At 38.4% G+C, this 23,919-nt stretch overlaps 1 protein-coding gene across 2 annotated transcripts in view; it reads right to left on the bottom strand.

Annotated features, from left to right (window-relative positions):
• The window catches only part of LOC127807704 (uncharacterized), a 76,030-nt gene extending 53,586 nt beyond the window's left edge, over window positions 1-22,444 (bottom strand). For both annotated transcript variants that reach the window (XM_052345744.1, XM_052345743.1), the window contains exons 1-3: window positions 22,031-22,444; window positions 4,775-4,919; window positions 3,907-3,999 (exon numbers count right to left, since the gene is read on the bottom strand). In XM_052345744.1, coding sequence (XP_052201704.1) covers window positions 3,907-3,999; window positions 4,775-4,919; window positions 22,031-22,233 — 441 coding nt within the window. In that variant the 5' untranslated portion in view covers window positions 22,234-22,444. The remainder of the gene's footprint in view (window positions 1-3,906; window positions 4,000-4,774; window positions 4,920-22,030) is intronic.
• Window positions 22,445-23,919: the final 1,475 nt, after the last annotated feature.

The following is a 23,919-nucleotide window of genomic DNA, read 5'->3' as shown; positions in this document are numbered from 1 at the left end:
CATAATTCAGCGCAATAGCTCGTGGTATTTGCGAGGGGATTTGGATAAAAAGATTACTGGAAGAACTCAAAGTCGAGATCGAAGGCCCTATGAAACTCTTCTGTGACAACCAATCTATCATCGGTATTGCCAAGAACCCTGTACACCATAACAGGACTAAACATGTGAAAATTGATCGTCACTTCATTAAGGAGAAAATTGAAGGGAATGTCATTAAACTTGCCTACACCCCAACAAATTCTCAGATTGCAGACATCCTAACTAAAGCATTACCTCGAAAATGCTTCAACAACCCAAGTTCCAAGCTTGGGATGAACAATATCTTCACCCTAGCTTGAGGGGGAGTGTAGATGATCAAATATCTTAGCAGGCAATTCCCCAAGAATTACCTAATTGACCGACCCTCTATCTAAGGTCGTGTCAATTTGATATCAGAGCCGACGGTTCTTGGTTGTGGATCCAACTAATTCTAGTGGTGATCCCGATGATTTTGGCGACAAAATCCAACAGTAGACCCATCAAAACAAGTCAGGCTATCTTTAGAAGTTGATCAAGAGGCGATCCTAATTGAAGCTGAGAGTGCAGATCCTAACGATTATAACTTGAGATCTGATTAGGAGGAAGACATTGATCGACGGGTGGGGCAAAATTGAACAAGTCACAGAAGGTAATTCAAGAAGCGGCGAATTTCGATGATTCCGAAAAAATTTCATCAGAGTTAGTGAGCCTCCAACCATTGGACAATGATTGGGTGAGAAGAAGGCGTCAGCTGGGGGGTGATCATTGAATCATCGTGATCAAGACTTCGATCTCGAGCAATATTGGAGGAGCGATTGTTTGATCCGAGACAAAGCAAGCAATGTTGGAAGGACCGAGCCATAAGAAGCAGACCAGGTGAGTGCCTTCAATCAATTCTTAAGGGACTTCAAGGCGGAGCGTAACTCTCGATTCGTCTAATCAAGATCAACCCAGGATCAATTAGGTCATAGCAGGTTGATGAAGCAGTTTTGGGCTTTCAACTCCTCCTAATCGCTGTTAATTTCAGTTGGATCTCGACGGATTCCAAGATTGCAACAAAAAGCGCTGATTTCTTAATTTTATCCCTTCCTTTCTGTGCTGATTTTCCAATTATTCCCCTTTCTTTCTATTCCGACCCTAGTTTCGGTTCTTGTTCTTCAAATTCTTCTTTTATTTCCCAAATTGTACAAACCTCTTCTTTACTGTTTTAGAAGGTGTCACATTGTGAGATTTACTATATAGGCAATCAATTATCAAAAGACGTAGACAGAACTTGAGGCTGTGGATTACAAGAACCAATTCCAGTTTCTAAGGGGATGCTCAGAAGTTGATCAAGAAGCTGTTACAGAGGAGAATTTGCAAGGATTTGAACTGAGAATATGGATACAAGAATTGTGAATACCTAGGACAGAATAGGCATGAAACGATTCGAAGCACAACTGCAGTAGAAGATTGCTACAGTTTTCGATCTGCAAATTCGAGTGGAGGCTAGCCAGAATTATGAGTCGACTTTGGCATTGATTAGTAAGTGTAAGACCTCAGCAGACAGAATCATCGAAAGGTTGGATGGAATTAATGGGAAGTTGGAAGGCCTATCAAGGAAATTTGATGAATCTTTGATGATGTTTTCTAAGAATGGTTAGGTTGAAGATGAGAGCTACAAAAGGGAGCTCAACAAGGTAAAACAAGAGGGCTTGGTTATGGAGTACCTAATCAGGTTTGAGAAAATAAAAGCACTTGTACCCAATTCCCATCCAACCTTGATCAAGTCCTATTTTGTATTGAGATTCATTAATGGCCTTAACGATGCGTTGAGGCCTATGGTGAAAATGATGTGTCTTGCCACGTTACAACAACTAGCTGAGAGGGCTAGGATGCAAGAGTGGGCGCTAGAAGCCATTTACAAAAAGCATGGGTTGCCACCTAAAAGTTATCTTAAGAGCAACCAGCAGAACGAAGGTATTTCTGCGACTACCCAGTTTGCAGCAAGAAGTTGATGAATTTCTCGCAATAGATCAGGAAATTCATAAAGTAAAAAATACTACAATTGATGAGATCTCTAAGGAAGATTAGGAAGCAAAAGATGTTCTGAACTCGAGAAAGGATATGATCACAACAACTCTAGATTTTGAAGACTTCAAGTCTGTTTCTCTTGAAAAAAGGGTTACTCCTCCAATACCTAATGACAATACAAAGCTAATTTTCAAGGATCTACAAAATAGAGCCAAAGAGAAGGAGGAAAAAGCAATTGAAAAATGTCAACATGGGGCAAAAGATTTTGTTGATCTTTTAAGCACTACCAAGGAAATCATAGCAAATGATATTGTTGGATATTCCTTAGCCGCTAAAGATTCAAAGGAGTTGGTGCTGATTTTAGCAGAGGAAAATAAGGGAGGTACTTCAAGAGAGCTTGAAATACTTGCTGAACAAAGAGATGTTGTTTCCTCTTTCATTAATCAAATAAAGCCAAGAAAAAGACGAAAAAAGAGGCCAAAGCAAGTAAAAGAAAAGGCAAAGAAGAAATCAGATTGTGAAGGTTGGAATTGGATGAAAAATAGGGACAACAACTGCAAGTTCTTGGGGATAAGAACTCTCTCAAGGAGGGGAGAATTGTCACAAACCTAGGGGTATAAGGGACAATTGGGTTATAACTACTATAACTAACAGGGGGTGAGTTGTTGTATACCGTTAGGGAGTTATAAGGGTTAGCTGAATGTTGTTAGGGAGTTACAGAACAGTTAGAAGAGTGCCTTTAAGAAGGCGGGTGTAATAGTAGTAGGCAGCTTTTGGAATAACAGAACTCTATGTTTTCCCTCTTGAATTCTTTCACTCTTTATTACATCTCTCTGTTATATCTCTCTCCCATCTCCTTCTTTCTCGATCTATCAATTCTTTTCCCAAATTCCATTCTTTTCTCAATAATTCTCCAAGAATTACCTAATTGACTCCATCTGAGGTCGTGTGAAATTAATAACTTGGTTAAAAGATGGCCAAGTTAAACCAATGTTGGGTGTGCAAAGGAATATGGATTATATGATATGTCACTAATTGTTAGGTTATGTTAGAGTTATCTTTGGTCATGGATCAAGTTGGGAAGGATTCAATATTCCATAGATCTATTGCAGCAAGAGCCAGAGTAAGAAAAAAGGAGGCAAAAGGCATGATTTGATTTGCATTAAGCTCTTTCATATGGATTATATGGGTCAATGGAAATAGAAGTATGGTTTTCTTTTTCACAAGTGCATGTAATAGAAGAATTTGTGATGCATTGATGCGAAGCAATCCAAGGCATAAGGTGTAGAACTTAAAAGGTTTTTGCCAGCTTCTTCCTTTTAAGCATGGCAACCGCCTCTTTGCAACCAAGGCTGCATGCGATAAACCTCTTCAAACCCTCAAAAAGCAGTGAACCTCTTGCCCCAGGGGTGCCTCTTTTTTTTTTAACCCTATTTTACATCTTTTAATTCACACTCCTTGCTTCTAAAAGAATAACTAATGCCAAACCTTGCATAGCAAAAGTTCAATACCCTTTCCTATACCTCTTCTTCAAACATGGCAAACATCAATTTTATAATTGCTTTAAATATGAAGCTTATTCAACAAGATAACCAGTGAGTAACCAACGCTAAGGGCTCAAAACTCCTATATCATGGGGATTGAAAGTAGACTCCTAAGTATTAAGAAATGGATTGCCAAATCAAATAGAAAGTTAACTTCCCAAATTGATAGAGTTATCATCATTTAGAAATATTATTAAGAAAATAGATCACACACAAATTGAGAACTGACCACCAAAATCAATAGAAAGTTAACTTCCTCAACTGATTGCAGCTATCACCATTCAGACATGTTATTACTAGCATTTAAATAAACAAGCATAGCAATAGTTACCTCCCACAGAATGCCATAGACAGCATCCTTGAACTTAATCATCCATGTCCACAGCTCTTCAAGCCACCTCTCAACAATACCATGCTGATGGAACTGCAATTTCCAGTAGTAACAGTGAAAAGATTTTGGATGTTATCAAAGAAATTACAAACTCATGATTTTGACCAAGTGAAAGATAGAATCAAAGGAAACCAAATCAAGAGTGATTAATAGAGATTCAACCAGTGACTCATTACACGACCACAACAAGGAATCTCGTATTAATGTTCAAGAGAAAAGCCCAGTTCTTCTCACAGTTCTAATCAAAAAGAGGCAGAAGAATAAAATGGAACTAAGAACTAGATGAAATACAGCTACTGCTTTATGCAGAGTGATGGGAGAAGGTAGGAATAGGGTAGGAAAATTTTTTCCAACTGCCGAATAAAATTGCAAAACATGCACTCAACACTCTAAATGACTTATGTTCACATAGGGTCGCAGTTGTTAAAGTGTTTTATTTTTGCCTAAAAGGTAGGAGAATGACACACAGCCATTGATGGGAAATTTTTCTTGATTCAGGTTCTTCTCTTTTCTGTTAGTTTTCCCATGCCTGCTTTCCCTGTCAACAATAAACGTATCTATTGGCCTATAATTTGGACTGTCATACACCTAAAGTAAAGAAAGCAGAAAAAGATTGCTCATGGCCTGCATTTAGGGTGTCCTAATACCATCCCTTCACACTCACCCCAACTCCCAAAACAAATAAACAAAAACACTTTCAGGACCATTCACAAAGAATTAAATAGAAATCTGAATAAATACATGTTAATTCAAAAAACTGGGAAAAAAATATATACAGAGGAAGCAAGGGATAGGAAGAGAGAGTAACCTGTAGTGATAACTCCTCAACAATGCTGCAAAAGAAGTTGGTGCCACTGAAAATGGATTGTTTTGCAACAGCAGAATCTTTATCTTTTAACAATGCCAATAAGACTCGCACAAATATCAAAGAGTGTCTCATCTCTTCTACGACCCTAGCAACCAAATAGAATAACATTTGGGAGGCACAATCAAATATTAATTCTAAACAATGAGAAGATTGACTAAGAGACTTCAAGCAGATAAAATAAGGAAAAAAGGCCAATTGGCTCCTCAACTTTTCGATTTTGGTCAGTTTAGCCCCTGAACTTTTGTTGGGTCAAATTCACCATTGAACTTTTCAAAAGGTTCATTATGCCCCTAAAATGCTAGTTTTTACTTCACTCAACCCTTGAAACTCTAGTTTTCTGGCTCAAATTCACCCCTAAATTAAACCATTTAAAGTGATCAAGGTTGAATTTGACCCCAAAAAAAGTTTAGGGTCTAAACTGGCCAAAACAGAAAGTTTAGGGGGGCCAAGTTGATCTTTTCTCCAATAAATAAATATATGAACTAAGTAAATACAGCTATATCAACACCTTTTGAGGAATTTTATACAATAAGAATTATCAAAAAATAGAATGAGGGAAGAGAGGGTGCTAAATTAAGAAGCACAAGTGGGCATACAGATAGGACCATGAGCATGTACACAAAGACAGATATGTGGATCTTAAAAAAATGATTAGTAACAAATTATATTCTCTTATGTTTTAATTGCCTACATTGATGCATATAGAGTCAATAACAACAAAGCACAAAAAATACAACGTTAAATTTCAACGCGGAAGGCACTGTTCAATTCATAAATTAGTACAACAAAATGCCATGCTAATTCAACTTGTAAGGAACTGTGCAATTCACAAATTTAAATAACCATAAACATTAAAAATATAAAAGTTCAAAATGAAATTACATCATGGTCCAATACAAAATTACCAATCAAAGACAACAATCAACATCTAAGACTCATTTAATAAAACATTAAAAGAAACGCGCATTCTTAACTTCAATAAACTCATGCCTATTGGACATGCAATATAGCATGTATGGCAATGGCATGCATTTTAATGTGCACAATGAGTGGGCATCCTATGAAACATAAACTATTGGGCACACCATATGGCCTTTCAGACAAGTATTTCAATTCGTGCTTTGCATATTAGATATGTGTAAAATATGGGTGTGGTGATGATTTTGAGGTGGCTTTACACGGACAAAATGATCGTGTTAATATGTGACCACATAACTAGAATTTAGAACCCATAATAAACTGTGTAGGAGAAAAATGCTGTAGCTTCTGACATCTGTCACCTCTTTTCTACTTTACTAAGAAAGACAAGTTAGATTTGAAGGTACTATTACTGATGTATATACCGTAGGTGCCTAGTAATGCAAACAAATAACCAAGTAAATTGAACCATGCAATAACATGGCATCTAAAGATTGCACCAAAAATAATAATAATAATAAAGACGATGAAGAAAATGAAAACAGTACGAAAAACCGTCATGAATTTAGGCTATTTTTGGATTCAGTATTTTTCAACAGAAAGAAAAACTGAAAATATATTAAATTACTTCTACGTATGTAAACGCAATAAAATCAATCCCTTTCATTTCTTTTTCTTTTCCTTTCATAAATCACGCTTCCAAACAAAAGGTTAGTCAAGCCCATCTCCTGGATTCAATCCTGTGACCCTCTCACAAGGGACCAACTCGTGCTAGGTATTTCTTTTCTATTTTATTTCCAAGCCTTATACATCATCCTAGCATGTCATATTCGATTACTGGTTCTTTACTTGGCTTGGAATTATTTATTTTCCCATGTTGCAGGGCATTCAAGCGACTTGCATTATTTCCTCTCAGTCGACCAAAGCAGGCTAGATTACACTTAAAACTTGGTTCCTGCAACTAATTGTCTTGTCCTTAACAACCGATTTTTTTTTCTGCCTGTTTACTGCTTTTGGCTGCAACTTACTTACAGAAGCAATAATTCACTATTGCTTGACATTTCTAGCATTGACATAGCTATATGAAATAATCTTACCAAAATTCACATAACATGCAATCGCAAGTCAACTAGTCATATCCATTCTCAAAAGCTTTACAGGGTACACAAACCTACAAGCATGTAAGGTAGCCTCAAATTTTTAGTTTACACATCAAAATTTAATACAAGATGGAACCCATTTTTATAATAAGTTCACAAAATACCATAACGCTAATATTGAAATTCTACATAATTTTATCAGGGTGCAAGCTTCAGATTACTTGCAAAACTCAACCTTCAACCAATCTGCCCACCTGTCAATCTGGCACATATTTTAAAATGTGTGAGCTCCTTAGCTAAGTAAAATTACATGCAAGGTAATCCGAACATGTAAAGTGTTTCAATGCTTATGTGACGCAACATAGGAAGCAATGTTAACCAGTTTCACGTTGAAACTGAGGGCAAAACCAAATTTAGAAAAAGAAATCTGATATTATTTAAAAGCTGCACTCTAAACTTAGAACAAGAATATTTATAGGCTAATCCTAAGCCTTAATTGTCACGAGCTACTGTTAATACTTTTAATTTTTTCTTGTTTGTAATTCGAGAATTGATAGAATAAGGAGTAACTAACCGCACATGTTAGCAGTAGATATAGTGGCAGGAGGCACTATGAGCGGGAAGCTCTTTTTTTTCATTTGAATTGTAGGGAGATCAGTATAAAAAGGCTGATCTCACTTGATGAAGGCATGAATGAACTGATTCCATTCGAAAATTTTCTCTCTCTAAGTCTTCTATCCTTTCCTCTAAATTATATCTCTCTCTGTGTGTCAATTCCCTTTTCCCTATGAAGAAATCTCCTTTTGAAAGAATAATCCTTCGTATATTATTCCTTTGAGAAAGCCACAAATATATACACAGTGGATCCTAAGAATTCTCCTAAATTTTGGATATTAGATTCCTACTTTTTAGGACTAGATTACAACAATCTTAAATACAAACAAATCTAATAAAAGAGAAAGATAAGATATAACAGCAAGATAAATCAATCAGATGATAAAGAGCTTAGTAGCTCGACAACTAGGCCATTAGCTCGACAGCTCGGCCTTCCATCAGCTCGGCCCCATCAGCTTGGCCTTCCATCAGCTCGGCCTCATTAGCTCAACAACTCGGCCTTCCATCAGCTCGGCCTCATCAGCTCGGCAGCTCAGCCTTCCAACAATTTCCACACTCTCCCTCAAACTGGGCTAAATATGTTATTCAAGCCAAGCTTGCAACTCAATTCATCGAATATTATTCTAGATAGAGCTTTAGTGAGAATGTCAGCCACTTGGTTACTAGTAGGAGTGTAGATCAGCTTGAATTCTCCCTCTTCCAGTTTTTCTTTGATAAAGTGTCTGTTAATCTCCATATGTTTAGTCCAGTCATGATGAACCGGATTTTTTAGCAATGCTGATGGCAGATTGGTTGTCACACAACACCTGTACTGGTTCTGTTGTATCTATTTTCAGCTCTTAGAGTAGTCTTTTCAGCCATATTCCTTCACAAAATCCATGAGCCATTACTCTAATCTCGGCCTCTACACTACTTCTAGATACAACCGATTGCTTCTTGCTGGGCCAGGTCACTAGATTTCCCCATACAAATGAACAATACCCTGAAGTTGACCTTCTATCAAGAATTGAACCAGCCCAATCAACATCTGTATAGACTGTGATTCCTCAATTTGCTGTTTTTCTTAACATTAACCCCTTGCCTGGAGTTGATTTTAAGTACCTTAGGATGCGGTAAACTGCTTCCAAGTGCTCCTCTTTGGGATCATTCATGAATTGACTTACAACACTAATAGAGAATCCAATATCCAGCCTGGTATGTGATAGATATACAAGCTTTCCTACTAACCTTTGATACCTTCCTTTGTCAACTGGATTATTTTCTTTGCCAATGTCCAATTTTGCTTTAGATTCCATAGGAGTTTTAGCTAGTTTACAACCCAACATTCTTGTTTCCTTAAGGAGATCCAGGATATACTTCCTTTGTGTGACTGAAATTCCCTCTTTGGACCTTGCAACCTCCATGCCTAAGAAGTATCTTAAATTCCCTAGGTCTTTGATCTCAAATTCTCTTGCAAGTACTTCTTTAAGGCTTTTGATTTCAATAATGTCATCCCCTATAACAATAATATCATCCACGTATACAATGAGAATAGTCAATTTACCTTCCAAGGACTGTTTGATGAATAAAGTGTGGTCAGCTTGGCACTGATTAAATCCATGCTTCTTGACTGCCCTTGTAAACCTCTCAAACCAGGCTCTTAGGGATTGTTTAAGTCCATAGAGTGATCTCCTTAGCTTGCAAACTTTGTTCTTTGTAAGTTTAGTCTCAAATCCATGGGGACTCTCCATGTAAACTTCCTCTTCTAGATCTCTATTTAAGAAAGCATTCTTCACATCTTACTGATGTAGAGGCCAATCCAAATTTGTTGCTAGGGACAACAGAACTCTGATGGTATTCAACTTTGCCACAGGAGCAAATGTTTCTTGGTAGTCAATACCATAAGCTTGGGTGAAGCCTTTTGCCACTAACCAAGCCTTGAATCTGTCAATCTCTCCATCCTCCCTATATTTTACCGTGAAAACCCACTTGCAGCCCACAGGGTTTTTCCCAAGAGGCAAATCAGTGATATCCCACGTTTCATTCTTTTCCAAGGCCTTGATTTCCTCAAGAACAGCCTCCTTCCATCTAGGGTGCTGAAGAGCCTCTTGGATATTGTTAGGAACTTGCACTTTGTCTACATTTGAAACAAACACACTGAATTTTGGTGAGAGACCCTTGTATGAGATAATTTTGTAGAGGATGTTTGGTGCATGCTCTCACACCCTTCCTCAAGGCAATAGGCCAATGTAAATCCTCATCATCAATAGAAACAATAATAGTATCCTTACCAGCTGTATTTCTACCTCTTTCTACCAGTGATTTCGACTCAGCCTCTTGAACAGTCCCGGGGCATGTTGGAGCCTCATTCTCCTTAGATTTGGACTATCTTCTAGAGTAAACCTGCAGTTCAGTGACAGTAGAGGCAGGAAATTCCTTGGTAGCAGAAGGAGAATGGCTGGTAGAGGTGTTAGATTAAGGTTCTTCGGTCTCCGCAGGTTCTTGGCAGTCAATAGAATCCCAAAACTGATATTCTAAGGAAGTATCTTGAGTGTTCTCCCCCCGAATATCAGTTTTGTGATAATAGGGCTGATTTTCAATAAATGTGACATCCATGGAGGTGAAGAATTTTTGAAGTTCAGGAGAGTAGCATTTATACCCTTTTTAATGAGGAGAGTAGCCCAGAAATATGCATTTGAGAGACCGAGGCTCAAGCATGCTTCTCATATGATTATGCACATGAACAAATGCACAACAACCGAAAATTTTGAGGGGAAGATGTGAAAGGATCCGTGTGTGAGGAAAGGAAGTAAGAAGAAGTTGACAAGGGGTTTGATGCTTTAGGATGCGTGAGGGCATTCTATTGATTAGATAGGTGGCCGTTAGAATAGCATCACCCCAAAAATGAGAAGGAACATTAGTAGAGAACAATAGGGATCTCGCAACTTCCAATAAGTGTCGGTTCTTTCGTTCTGCAACCCCATTTTGTTGGGGGGTATCAACACAAGTGCTTTGGTGTACTATGCCTTGTTGGGAAAGATAATGACCAAGGATAGAATTGAAGTATTCTTTGCCATTATCTGTTCTCAAGATCTGAATTTTGGCATTGAATTGTCTTTGCACCATTGAATGAAAAGTTTGAAAGATAGAACCAGCTTTAGATTTTTCTTTCATAGAAATACTCACGTTAAGCGAGTATGATCATCCATAAATGATATAAACCAATGAGCCCCAGTAATGTTTCTAACCCTAGAAGGCCCCCACACATCGCTATGAATTAAGGAGAAAGGCGAAGATGGAGTATAAACTTGGCTGGGATAAGTGTTTCGTATATGTTTAGAGAATTGACAGATTTCACATTGTAACAAATGGGAATCTTTATTCTTGAACAATGAGGGAAACAATTTCTGAAGATAAACAAAATTAGGATGACCTAATCTATAGTGCCATAACATGATAGCACCATTATTGGAATGAAAATTAGATAAATAAACAGTGGGTTTAAGAGAAGAACAGTTGTTGGATTGAACAACTTTACTGCTAGAAGAAGTCTTTTTAAGGATGTAGAGGCCCGAACATGCTTCAGCACTGCCAATCGTCCTCCCCGAACTCCGGTCCTAAAATTCACACAAATTTTGTGAGAATTTAACTACACAATTACCATCAGTAGATAACTTGCTCACTGATATTAAGTTGCAGTCTAAATTTGGCACCAAGAGAACTGATTTTAGGGTTAAATCATCTGAAACTGCCACCATTCCAATTCCAGCTACCTTTGATAGTGAACCATCAGCAATCCTTACCACCCAATCTTGCTTGCAGGGTTGAAAATTAGTTAGTATATTAGATTCTCCAGTCATGTGATCAGAAGCCCCCGAATCAACAATCCATATAGCAGAAAACTCACTTTTGGCAGTTAAAACATGAGATGATTTACCTTTAAGGGCTATGGAACCGGACGCCAAGTTAGAGGGCTGAGAAAATTGGGTCTTTTCTAACATAGTTTGAAGCCATTCCATCTGTTCCTTGCTGAACAGATTAGGTGATGAGGTTGTTGTGGTTTCCTCCGTGGAAGCTAAAGCACCTCTACTCTTCCTTTCATGGGCTAGCTTCCAATCAAGTGGCTTACCATGAATTTCCCAACAAGTATCCTTAGTGTGTCCTGTCTTGTGGCAGTGATCACACGAAGGTCTGCCCTTCTTTTGTTTGAAGGCAGTTTGATGGCTTCTGCGGGTGATTAGAGTTGATTGCTCCAAGGTTGGACTTGTAGACTTGAGCATAATCTTCATCCAGCTCTCTTCCCTTCGGACTTCAGCAAAGGCCTCTCTAAGACTTGGCAAGGGCTTTGTTCCAAGAATTCTCCCACGTACAACATCTAGATTTTTATTCAAACCGATGAGAAATTTGTACAGCCTCTTCTTTTCCACAATACTCTTGTATTTTGCTGAATCCTCTGTACACTTCCATTGGATAGTATCATACTTATCCAATTGAAGCCAATACTTGTTTAAGGAATTAAAGTATTGTGTGACATGGGAATCACCTTGACTTAGGTCATCAAGCACGCTTTCTATGTCGAATAACTCCAAAGTATTTTCGATATGGGAATAGGTTTCCTTAGCAGCCTCCCAAATTTCTTGTGCGGTATCATAAAGAAGGAAATTCTCACCTATTTCACTCATCATAGAATTGATGAGCCAAGACATCACCATGTTATTTTCTGTCTTCCAACCTCTGTATCATGGTTCCTCTTCTCCTGGTTTGGCTATGACTCCTGTTAAGTAGTCGTCTTTGCCCTTGCCGCATATGAACATCAACACTGATTGTGACCATTGGAGATAATTCTAACCGCTGAGCTTGTGTCCCGTAATAGCGATCATGCTGTTATTATCCATGGTTACAGCATTGTTGCTTGGTGCGGGAATAATCTGGGTAGACTTATTGCTGCTACTAGCCATTGTAGAAGAATTCTGGTACTATCGGGTAGAAGGAAGAAAGAAGATTAAGAGGTGGCTGGCTGCTGCAGCAACTAGCTGCATAGGGTTTGATAATAGGAGTAAATAATTTCTGCTCTGATACCATGAAGAAATCTCCTTTTGAAAGAATAATCATTCGTATATTATTTCCTTGAGAAAGCCACAAATATATACACAGTGGATCCTAAGAATTCTCCTAAATTTTAGAGATTAGATTCCTACTTTTTAGGACTAGATTACAACAACCTTAAATACAAACAAATCTAATAAAAGAGAAAGATAAGATATAACAGTAAGATAAATCACAGAGAATAAATCAGATGATAAAGAGCTTAATAGCTCGGCAACTCGGCCATTAGCTCGATAGCTCAGCCTTCTCAGCTAGGCAACTCGGCCTCATCAACTTGGCAACTCGCCCTTCCATCAGCTCGACCTCATCAGCTCAGCCTGCCAACAATTTCCACACCCTATTTGAATTCTCGGAGAAACCCAAGAGTTCCTCTCTGTCAGGCTTGCACCCTGACAATTTGGTATTAGAGCGATCCAGGCCAATCAAGCTGCAAGAAGATCCGATGATGGCAGACGGCACGAGGATAAAGAATATGGAGGTGCAATTGCACCAATTTGAGTCCACGATCTCAGACTTGGAGCTAGAATTACGATCAAATCATAATCACGAGGTGATCATCTCCATTGACCGCAAACTGGATGCAGCGATCAATTAGATCCGAGAAGAAGTAGGAGCGCAAATTCGAGAGCAACTACAAGGATTCATGGTTATGTTTGCGTGGCAACAACCGGTAAGCCTCTCCCCAGATTTTCCTCCTAGAGAGGGGATGGATCCGATTCTTCCCAACCATGGGATGAGTCATAGGAGACTGGGAACCTCTGAGGTTGGTGAGGAACCGGGGGAAATGGGGGAGAATGTGATTGGCCGAAGGCAAGGAGGGAATGGAGGCCTTGACCACCCGGGGATACCAATGCCAAAATTGGATATCCCCATGTTTGATGGAAGTACACCTTGATGGTGGATTAGAAGATGTGAGGGCCTTTGAGTGGTTTGGAATTCCTAAGCACCAAAAGGTGGCCATGGCTGCTGCCTACCTCAACAATGTTGGGGATGATTGGTATCAAGGATGGGCAAAGACAAGGGAGGAATGTCCTGTTATGGTCCATTGCAGGGTATAGGACTTGTCGCACATTGGAAGTTCAGGCTCCTGGGGTGGGGTTTATAACCTCTTGGGCACCCTCCCCTTAACAGCTAGCTTTTAAGGGTGAGTTCTACCCGAGGGTTGTAACAATGGTATTAGAGTCGGCCCCATGGCTCCTAATGTAAGCGAGCAGCAACGGAGGTGACGCCGACATTGCAATGTTCACCCGGGACTAGCAGTGGCTAGTGCACAACTTGCCGTTGTGGGCGTCGAGCTGCGGAGCGTGGTGGTATGTTATGGTCCACTATAAGGTATGGGACTTGTCCCACATTGGAAATTTAGATTCTTGGTGTGGGGTTTATAACCTCTTAGGCACCCTCCCCTTAACACTTTTAAGGGTGAGTTCTACCCAAGGGTTGTAATAGTTATTCTCTCAGGCCTTGGATCTGGATTTGTGTACGGGTGTCTTGGTGGGGTCCCCTCCTATGCGAATCCCTCTTCTCCAGTTTGCTGATGATGCGTTGATTTTCTACCCAGCTGAGTTAGGATGTATATGTACTCTCAAGCAGATTCTGAGATGTTTTGAGCTCATGTCCGTCTTGCATATTAGTTTTAAAAAGTCTAGCCTCTCTGCGGCTAATGTTAATCAAGAATGGTTGTTGGAGGTTGCTACTCTGTTGAGGTGCAAATTTGTTTCTTTCCCAATTCCCTATTTAGGTTTCCAGTTGGGAATTAATCCAAGGAGAGTTGCCGCTTGGAAGGTGGTAGTGGATAGGGTTAAGAGTCGACTTGCTTCCTGGAAGGCAGGGATTCTATCCATGGCTGGCCAGTTATCACTGATAAAATCGGTTATTAACCATTTGCTAATATATTACATGTCACTTTTCAAAATTCCTGTCAGGGTGGCTAAACAGATTGCTAAACTACAGAGAAAGTTTTATGGTCCGAAATTGAGGGGGTGGCAAAAATGTCTCTTGCTAGATGGAAATTGGTTGAGTTTCCTAAGAAGCTGGGTGGGTTGGGGGTGGGGTCCTTGTTAGCCAAAAACAAAGCCTTGCTCTTTAAATGGCTATGGAGGATGATTAGTGGGGGGGTCAGCTTTGGTGTAAAGTAATTGGGGCAAGGTATAATGGCACCTTTTCTAGAATCCATGATGTGGAGGTTAAGAGGAGTTTTAGTTCTTGGTGGAGGGGTATTGTTAGCTCTTTTACCAGTAGTAATGAGGCTCGGTCAATGGCCATGGAAGGGGTAAAAATCTTCCTGGGTAAGGGTGACTTGACTCAGTTTTGGGAAGACATTTGGGTGGGTATCTCTTCTCTTTCGAGCTTGTTCCCACAGCTTTACATGGTGTCTCTGGATAAAGAGAAGAGGGCGGCAAATTTGGGGTTTTGGGTGAATAACAAATGGTTTTGGTGCCTTAACCAGAGAAGGCCGCTTCTTGGAAAAGAAGAGTCTATCCAAGCTAAGCTACTGGGGGTTATTTTCCAAGTTCATTTAGTAAGTGGAATGGGGGATTGGGTATTTTGGTCATTTGAAGGGGCTGGTTCTTTTTCATCGCACTCATTTAATGAGAGACTTTGCTCATTAATGTTTAGATCCAATGTTCCCCCAATTAATTCTATGGCAGCTCATGTTTGGGGCAGTTTAGCTCCTCCAAAAGTGGAGTTGTTTGTGTGGCTAGTCATTTGGGGGGAAATTAACACAAAGGGCAACTTGGGTAGGAAATGGATTCTACAAAGGGATGATCTGCTTTGTGTCTTTTGTGGCTCTGCCCCGGAGTCTGTGGACCACCTCTTCGTCCATTGTGAGACTGTCTTCCTCTAAGTCTTCCATATTCAACAATTGTCTTTTGCATTGGTTGCCCGGGCAGAATTTATCCCAGCATTTAAAGCATAATCCAAGCCTTCTCCTTGGCTCCATAATAGGAGGTTTGGCTACAATAAGGTTAGTGTAAACCCTAGGATAATATTTTCCTTGAGTTATACTTGAGGCTGTAGTCCAGACATTTTCTCCCACCTCCTGACTGCTCGGAGGATAACTTTCTATTAGAGTTCCGTGCTTTTTGAAAATAGCTTCTAATGCAAGCTCCTACATTCTCACCTTCTTAGCTGCCTGCTACACTATTACAGGTTGCATCATCTTAACAATCGGTCTTAATTCGTCATTCAACCCACTAACAAAACTACACACAAAATATGCTTCATTCAGGGTCAGATAAGATATGATTAATAATGATTTCAGCTCCTCAAACTTAGTTTGATATTCATCTATCGAACCTTCATGCCTTAGCTTATTAAATTCTTTAATGACGTCCATCCTAGTTCTTTCCCCGAATTGCATACAGAAATCTTCCACAAACTTCACCCAACTCAATTCCATCCTCCTCCTACTCCACCCTTGGAACCAAACATCCGCTATGTCACGGCTGCAAAATGCACCTTCTACCCTTCCGCCACTCTATATTGGTAAAAGAATCGTTCACATCTCCATATCCACCATCTTGGTTTGTCTCCTTGGAATACCAGAATGTCTAGCCTCGGCATTAAGGTGTGATACTAATTCACATGTGCTCCCCTAATGGAATTTTTTGGTACAAATTTCGATTGTTCCTCTGTCTCCAGAGGATTGGGAACATGCTGTCGAATTCTTAACCCCGTCAAAATCATAGCCGAGGTGGACCTTGGTGGGAAGTCCGCCAACAGGCTCGCGTCAGGAATTCTGGAGAACAGACTTAACGATGCTTAGCTACTACCCAAAACCAAAGAATTCTTCTTGGAGATTAGAGAAGTCTTCTCTCAGATTCCTCTTCACTACCATCATTTCAGCTCTGCCTTAACTCACCTCCTATTGAGTCTGACAGAGGCTAAGTTCCATCATCTCCAACCTCTCCTCCAATTGCTCCTGGTGCTATCGAAAGACAACCTCCAACGCATCCAACCGAGTTTCCAATTGTTTCATCCTCGTTCCTTCCACCATCACTCAATTCACCAGTTGCGCCTCGATCAAGTAACTACAGCAGTTTACCAGGTCCAATCAGTGGAGCTATCCAATCATAGTGGTGTTAAGCTCCGATCACCTAAAAACCTGTTGCACAACTTTTGAAACAAGCGCTTCTGATCCACAATTCCTCTCTCTTCAAAAACCTGTTGTGCAACATCTGAAATCACTTCCGCTTCGCAATTACTTCTGCCTCACCTTTACGATAAGTTTCTAATGTCTTCAAAATTGGGTTGACGCAACTACTCATAATTACCTGCTTCGCCACCAAGACCAATCACCAGGTCCGAATTCTTCTTCAATTGGTTCTGTTGGTCGCTAGAATCACCACCAAAAGTAACTTGGCTCTACTTCCTAAGAATTACTTGCTCAGTTTCGAGTCAACTCGAAATTCACTACGTCAGAAAGTAACAACGTCGGAAATCGCCTAAATGTTAACAGAAAATTTCTTTGCTCACAGTCAAGAATCGATCGACTCTAATACCAAATGTCACAACCTAGGGTTGGGCTAGGGTTTAGAAAGGGAATTGAGAAGAATTCGAGAGAGAGAGAGAGACTGAGCAAAAACAGAGAGAAAATAGGGAAAACATGGGAGATCGAGAAAGAATAATGAAATGAGAGAAGTCTGAATTCAATATATCATTCATTATATTCATTCTCTACATACTTCTAGCCTATTTATAGGCTGTCTAAGTGGAGTAAATTCTAGAAACAACACCAATGTGCTATTAATAGAATTAAAAATATCTCCTAACAAACAATTGTAGCTCAATTACATCATTGCCCCCTCTATTGCCCTTGGGAACGTGACAATGATATCGTTATTACGGGTAGTAACCAAAAGGGCATCCCAAAGCTAAAACAACACCTTGTTCATCACTTTCAAACCAAAGACTTGGGTAAACTGAAGTATTTTTTGGGCATTGAGGTGGCCCAATCAAGGTGTTGGTATTGCCATTTCATAAAGAAAGTATGCCTTAAGCATACTAGAAGAGACAGGCATGATGCATGCTAAGTCTACTAAAATTTCAATGGACCCAAATATCAAAAAATCCTACCAAGACAGGGGAGCCTTTTGCAAACCCGAGTAGATATTGTAGACTTGTTGGGAAATTAAATTATTTCACAATAACCCGACTTGACATTTCCTTTGTTGTGAGTGTTGTTAGTCAATTTTTGGATTCCCTTGTGATAGTCATTGGAATGTTGTCTCACACATGAGATACATCAAAAGTGCACAAAGTAAGGGTTTACTATATGAAGATAAAGAGCACACTCAGGTTATTGGTTACTTAGATGCTGATTAGGCAAGATCACAATTGGATAGACATTGCGCTCCACTTCTGGTATTGTATCCTTGTTGAAGGCAACTTAGTATCATGAAAAAATAAAAAACAAAATATGGTTGCTAGGTTTAGTGCAGAGGCTGAATATCGAGCTATAGTTGTAGCAACTTGTGAACTCATATTGTTTAAGCAATTGCTCTCAGAACTGAAATTTGGAGACATAAGGCAAATGAAGTTGATATGTGATAATCAGGCTCTTCACATTGCCTCTAATCCAATTTTTCATGAAAAGACCACACATATAGAACTAGATTGTCACTTTGTCAGAGAAAAGGTTCTTTCAAAAGATATTGCTATTGGCTTTGTGAACTCTAATGACCAACTAGCTGATAGCTTCGCTAAATCCCTCCATGGACCTTAGATAACTTACATATGTAACAAGTTGGGTGCATATGACATGCATGCTCCAGCTTGAAGGCAAGTGTTGAATATTGTAATTATTGTATAGTTGACCTACCTAATTAACTTATTTGATAATTTGATTTATAGGCTGATGTATAGGTTGTATTTTAAGCCTAATTTTTAGTTGTAAATATGTTCCACATTATTAAAAATAGATTAACCTGAGGCTCTTGCCCTCAAGCATTCAGCCAATTCTCTATTCTCACACCACCAAAACCAAGAACTTGAATCATCAGTGTGAAAAAAAATAACCCTAGTTATTCTCCAGTATCTCCCACTAAACATAAACAAGGCCAAAACGATACTCAAACCTCTCTAGGAATTCTACCACATCTATTTGTCTGAATTGCATGATGCAAGGAGAAACCTATCGCAATCAAAAAAATTAGGAGATATCAGAAAGTAGTAGTTAAAGTTATTTCAACTACAATTATTATAATTACAGTAGTTGCCAACAAACTACTATAACTGTAATAAGCTGTTACAAGACCTTATTTGTTGTTTATGTATCCCTCCCCAAGAGGACGAACCCGTTGAATCCTGGGGGATACCCTACTATAGGGAAATATCCTTAAGGACAGTGTCATCATGCCTCGGGTGTTTTAATTATGTTCGCTTACAAGTCTCCATTCTATTCATCTTTTCTACAATCTTAAGGATAATATCAATGGATGGTGACTCAACTTCCGTTGTTGCTGCTACTCCTAATGCCAATACTATTGATACAACCATTGTTCCTGCTGCTCCCAACACTTCTAAAGAGTGATGTGCTTGATTGCAACACTATTATTGAGACAAAGAATGCAGAATTCTTCGAACACATTTATCCATTATCTGAAAAGATTAGTCATGCCCCAGTTGATAATATCACAACTGATGATAATAGAGTGGAAAAAACTCATGTTGAGGAATTGAGAAGGAGTAAAAGACAAAGGAAGAATCTTCCTTTGGAGATGATTTCTATACTTATCTTGTAGATAAGGATCCTCTGACTTACTCCGAAGCTATCTCTTCTTCTGATTCTTTACTTTAGAAAGAAGCCATTAAAAATGAAATTGATTCACTTTTACAAAATCAAACCTAGGAGGTTGCTGATTTGCCTCCGGGAGCAAAACCTATTGGTTGCAAATGGATTTTTAAAAGAAAATATTTCTCTGATGGTTCTATAGATAAATATAAAGCAAGATTGGTTGCAAAAGGATTTACTCAAAAACAAAATATTGATTATTTTGATACTTTTGCACCTGTAGCTAGAATTTCTTCAATTCGTGTTTTAATCGCTTTGGCTTCTATACATAAACTTTTTATACATCAAATGGATGTTAAAACCGCTTTTCTAAATGGTGATCTAGAAGAAGAGATATACATGGTGCAACTTGAAGGCTATATAGCTCCTAGACAAGAAAATAAGGTATGTAAACTGAAAAAGTTCTTATATGGTCTAAAGCAAGCACCTAAACAGGGCATGAGAAATTTGATCAAGTTATTTTAAGTAATGGTTTCTCTTCAATTAGTGTTGATAAATGTGTTTATACTAAATTTTTTGACAATGAGTATGTGATCATTAGTTTATATGTGGATGATATGCTTGTTTTTGGTACTAGCATGGATGTGATGCATGGTACTAAACATCTCTTAGCTTCTAAATTTGATATGAAAGACATGGGTGAAGCCAGTGTGATATTAGGTGTTAAAATCATAAGGAGAGACAATGGTATAATGTTAACTCAAGAACATTATGTTGAGAAACTTCTCAAGAAGTTTGGTCATTTTGATGTGACACCAGTGAGTACTCCTTATGATGCTAACACTCAATTAAAGAAAAATCGAGGCGAAGCTATTGCTCAGCTTGAGTATGCTTAGATTATTGGGAGTCTGATGCATTTGATGAACTTCTCTCGACCTGACATAGCATATGTTGTGTGTAGGTTGAGTAGATATACTCACAATCCCAATCATGAGCATTGGGCGGCAATAGTCCAACTAATGAAATATTTGAGAGGTACCATGAATTATGGTATTATGTATAGTGGATATCCCGCTGTATTGGAAGGATGCAGTGATGCCAATTGGATTTTAGATTCAAACGAGACTAGATCCACTAGTGGCTATATCTTCACTCTTGGTGGTGGTGTGGTGTCTTGGAAATCAGCCAAGCAAAATATAATAGCTAGATCCACCATGGAGTCAGAATTTATAGCTTTGGAATCAACAGGAAATGAGGCTGATTGGCTGAGGAATTTTTTAACAAAAATTCCTTTGGGTATTAAACCATCACCCTCAATACCCATGCATTGTGATTGCCAAGCGACAATAGCCATTGCAAAGAACAAATCTTTCAATGACAAAAATCGACACATTCGACTAAGACATGATGTGATAAAGTAGCTACTAAAGGATGGAATTATATCAATTGATTATGTGAAGTCAGAGATGAATTTGGTAGATCCTCTAACTAAACGACTTGGTAGAAAGATGGTATCTGAAACATCGAGGGGAATGGGACTAATGCCGGTTGAGAAATCAAAATGATGGTAACCCAACCTATGTGATTGTCAATCCCATGAATTAGGTTCATATGGGTAATAACGAAGTCATTTGTGATTCTGTAGCACTACAAGATAAGTCATTTCCTATGATGTGAGAATAGTGCTAATCTACAATAATAGAGAGGATGAGCTAAAAGCTCTTAGTGAATTTCATATTCCTTATGGATAGTGTTCAGATTGCAGTGAACATTTGATGGAATCACCTATATGAGTATGGAGTGAGGCCGCTCCTATGAGATAATTTGCAAGATCTCTAGAGCACTCATGAATAACCAGGCGCACGCATGGCCTATTAGCGTAAAACTACGTAAACAACAAGAAATTGTGGGGGTGTAATGTGATTGGTGAGACACCTTACTTTCAATAAGAATTCTTGGTTCATAGAAGTTATAAAACTTCACCACTGGTCTTACAAGTTAAATCTCATTCTTTCTAAAATCTGGTTCATAGTCCAAAAGACACCAGATTTGAGGCATTTACACTTGTATATTTGTAACCCAGCAAAAACCTTTCTTAACTTCAATCTTTTGAAATATGTGGGGGATTGTTGTATATATGAGAGTATTTCAAAGGTTTTAACTCTTGAAATTAAATTTCTCCAATAGCTAGAATATTTATTAAGGCCTAACAGCTATCAGTTTTTTTATCTTTAAACACTAACAACTCCTATATTTATTTTCCTCCAACAGCTACCAGTTACAAAGGCCTTTATTATTCTCTCATTTAATCAAAAACTAGTTGTTGGAAGACCTGATATCTGCCTATAAATACCTTCTTGTATTCCCTATTCTGGAGTGAACAAACTAAGCTTCTCCTCCCTGTTATTTCTATCTTCTCTTTGTTGGGTTTAATATTTATTTGTTGTTTCTGTATCCCTCCCCAAGAGGACGAACCCGTTGAATCCTGGGGGATACCCTACTATAGGAAAATATCCTTAAGGACAGTGTCATCACGCCTCGGATGTTTTAATTCTGATCGTTTACAGGTCTCCATTCTATTCATCTTTTCTACAGCTCGGACACCCCAGGTGAATCAAAAAATAATAATAATAAACCATAATATCTTAGGCATGAAGAGATCAAATTTGCAAACAAACAAACATGAGTGCGCAAACAACAGAAAGGGAATTGCACGTAAGAAATTTGGGAACCACGGGAACTCACTGGATGAGAGATTTCCGAACTAGGGGTTCAGGGGAATGCTGAAGTTCGGCCAGACAGGGGAAGAGTTCGGGAGCGAGAGAAGGGCAGGCAGCGACCATTATGTCCTTGGCCTGCTTCAACGAAGAGAGCTTCACCGCCAAATCGCCATGGTTGCTGACTTGAGAAAGCAAATACAGTGCTCGGCCTCGCAAACGTCCGGCCATGGAAATGCCTCAAAACCACCCAATAATCTACACGGCTTGCGTGAATTGGTGTGTATGAGACTGCATCATTCAGAGGAAATATGATCATTTTCTAGGATTTCGAACAGAGTGACAGAGAGGGTTATCAGCGACCCTGCAGGCCGATTTGAAAACCAGTGACAGAAAGAGAGAGCCCGATATGGAAATCAGAGATCAGAGATTAGAGAGTGGGCTCGGCATCGCCGGGAACTCGTCCTGGTCGGGCTCGCGCGGAATTTTAAATGTTGATTTTGTTGTGTATTGTCAAAAAATTAAATAAATAAAACAAAAATTCAATATTTATGTTCAAATATTTTTGTAAAAATCTAATCTAATTAAATTCAATATTTTTCTTAAACTATTCTTACCTACAAAAATTTACAAAAATCATAAAAGAATAAATCCAACAAAAATCAATAAGATTAAATTTCAAAAAACACAAAATATAAATCACAAAATACAACTTTTATCCGTCAATAATATTTGTATGCACATATATATACACAAAAAAGTGAGAGATAGCCCTAAATTTGGAATGCGAAGTCCTAGATTTGGGACAAAGAGTATCAAACTCTAAATTTAGAGTTGTTGATCCCAAATTTAGGGTTGTCAAACCCATATTTGATAGTGTGTTTAGAGAGAGATGAAAGCATGAAATTTGTAATAAGGTGATTGTTAGTCACAATATTTAAGTCCAAAACAAAAATAAGGCTTTCCATCTTTGTTCAAAGTAGATGGAAATAACTCAACACAAGCATTTGTATTTTTCAACTCTTGAACATGTGTTAATTTTTTGAACACAAAACAAGGAAATCAAATCATGTTTTTTGTTACAATTCCCAAAATTTTGAAAATTAATGGAATAGTTTGAAGATCACTAAGAAATGAAACGAGTGAACCCTATTGACGTTAAGGAAAACTAGGGTTTCAATAAATGCAAACAAAATATTCAAGAAAGGGGCAAACAAGAGTAGGGATTGACATGGGCAAAAAAGAAATCGAAAGGGTGGGAAGAGCAATCAAAAGAAATCAATTTAACAAGGAGGAAAAAATTAAACCAACTAAAAAAAATTTAAGAATGAGAAAATTGTACCTAGTTCAAGGGTGAAAACCCTCGAAAATAAATGCCCAAATCCACAACTAAGATTAATGAATTGAACACCCAAAATTTTGCCAAAGTCCAAGGCCAAATTCTCCGGTAGATCTAACAGGAGATCACCGAAAATAAGTTGAAGACGGTGTAAACAATAAAAGCATATAAGAGAGAACGAAAAGAAAGTTGAGAAAGAGATAATTTGCTAAGGCTTCAAATGAGAGACAGAATGACTTCCTATGAGCTTATATATGCTGAGTCATGAGCCTATTGGGCCTTCACGATTTGGACCAAAAAAACAAATTTAAATTTAATGGGTTGTTTGTTACAGTGCCCAATTGAAAAACTTAATTTTCCTTAAAATAACTACATGACTCAATTTTATATAAGACAAATTAATAATTTACTTTAATTTTATCTTTTCTCAATAATTTTTTCAAAATTTTAAAAATCCAAATTTTAGGGATATTACATTTTTAAGCTTTTTTCCTCGCTTTACTTACGATTTATTATTTCCAAACCCTAAGATGACTTTTTCAAGTTTGAACATCACCGATATACTAACAAATTTTTCC

This window comes from Diospyros lotus, chromosome 8, assembly GCF_014633365.1.
Source record: "Diospyros lotus cultivar Yz01 chromosome 8, ASM1463336v1, whole genome shotgun sequence".
NCBI classification, from domain to species: domain Eukaryota; kingdom Viridiplantae; phylum Streptophyta; class Magnoliopsida; order Ericales; family Ebenaceae; genus Diospyros; species Diospyros lotus.
Note: the sequence above shows the minus strand (reverse complement) of the source record. Positions and strands in the feature narration are given on the sequence as shown.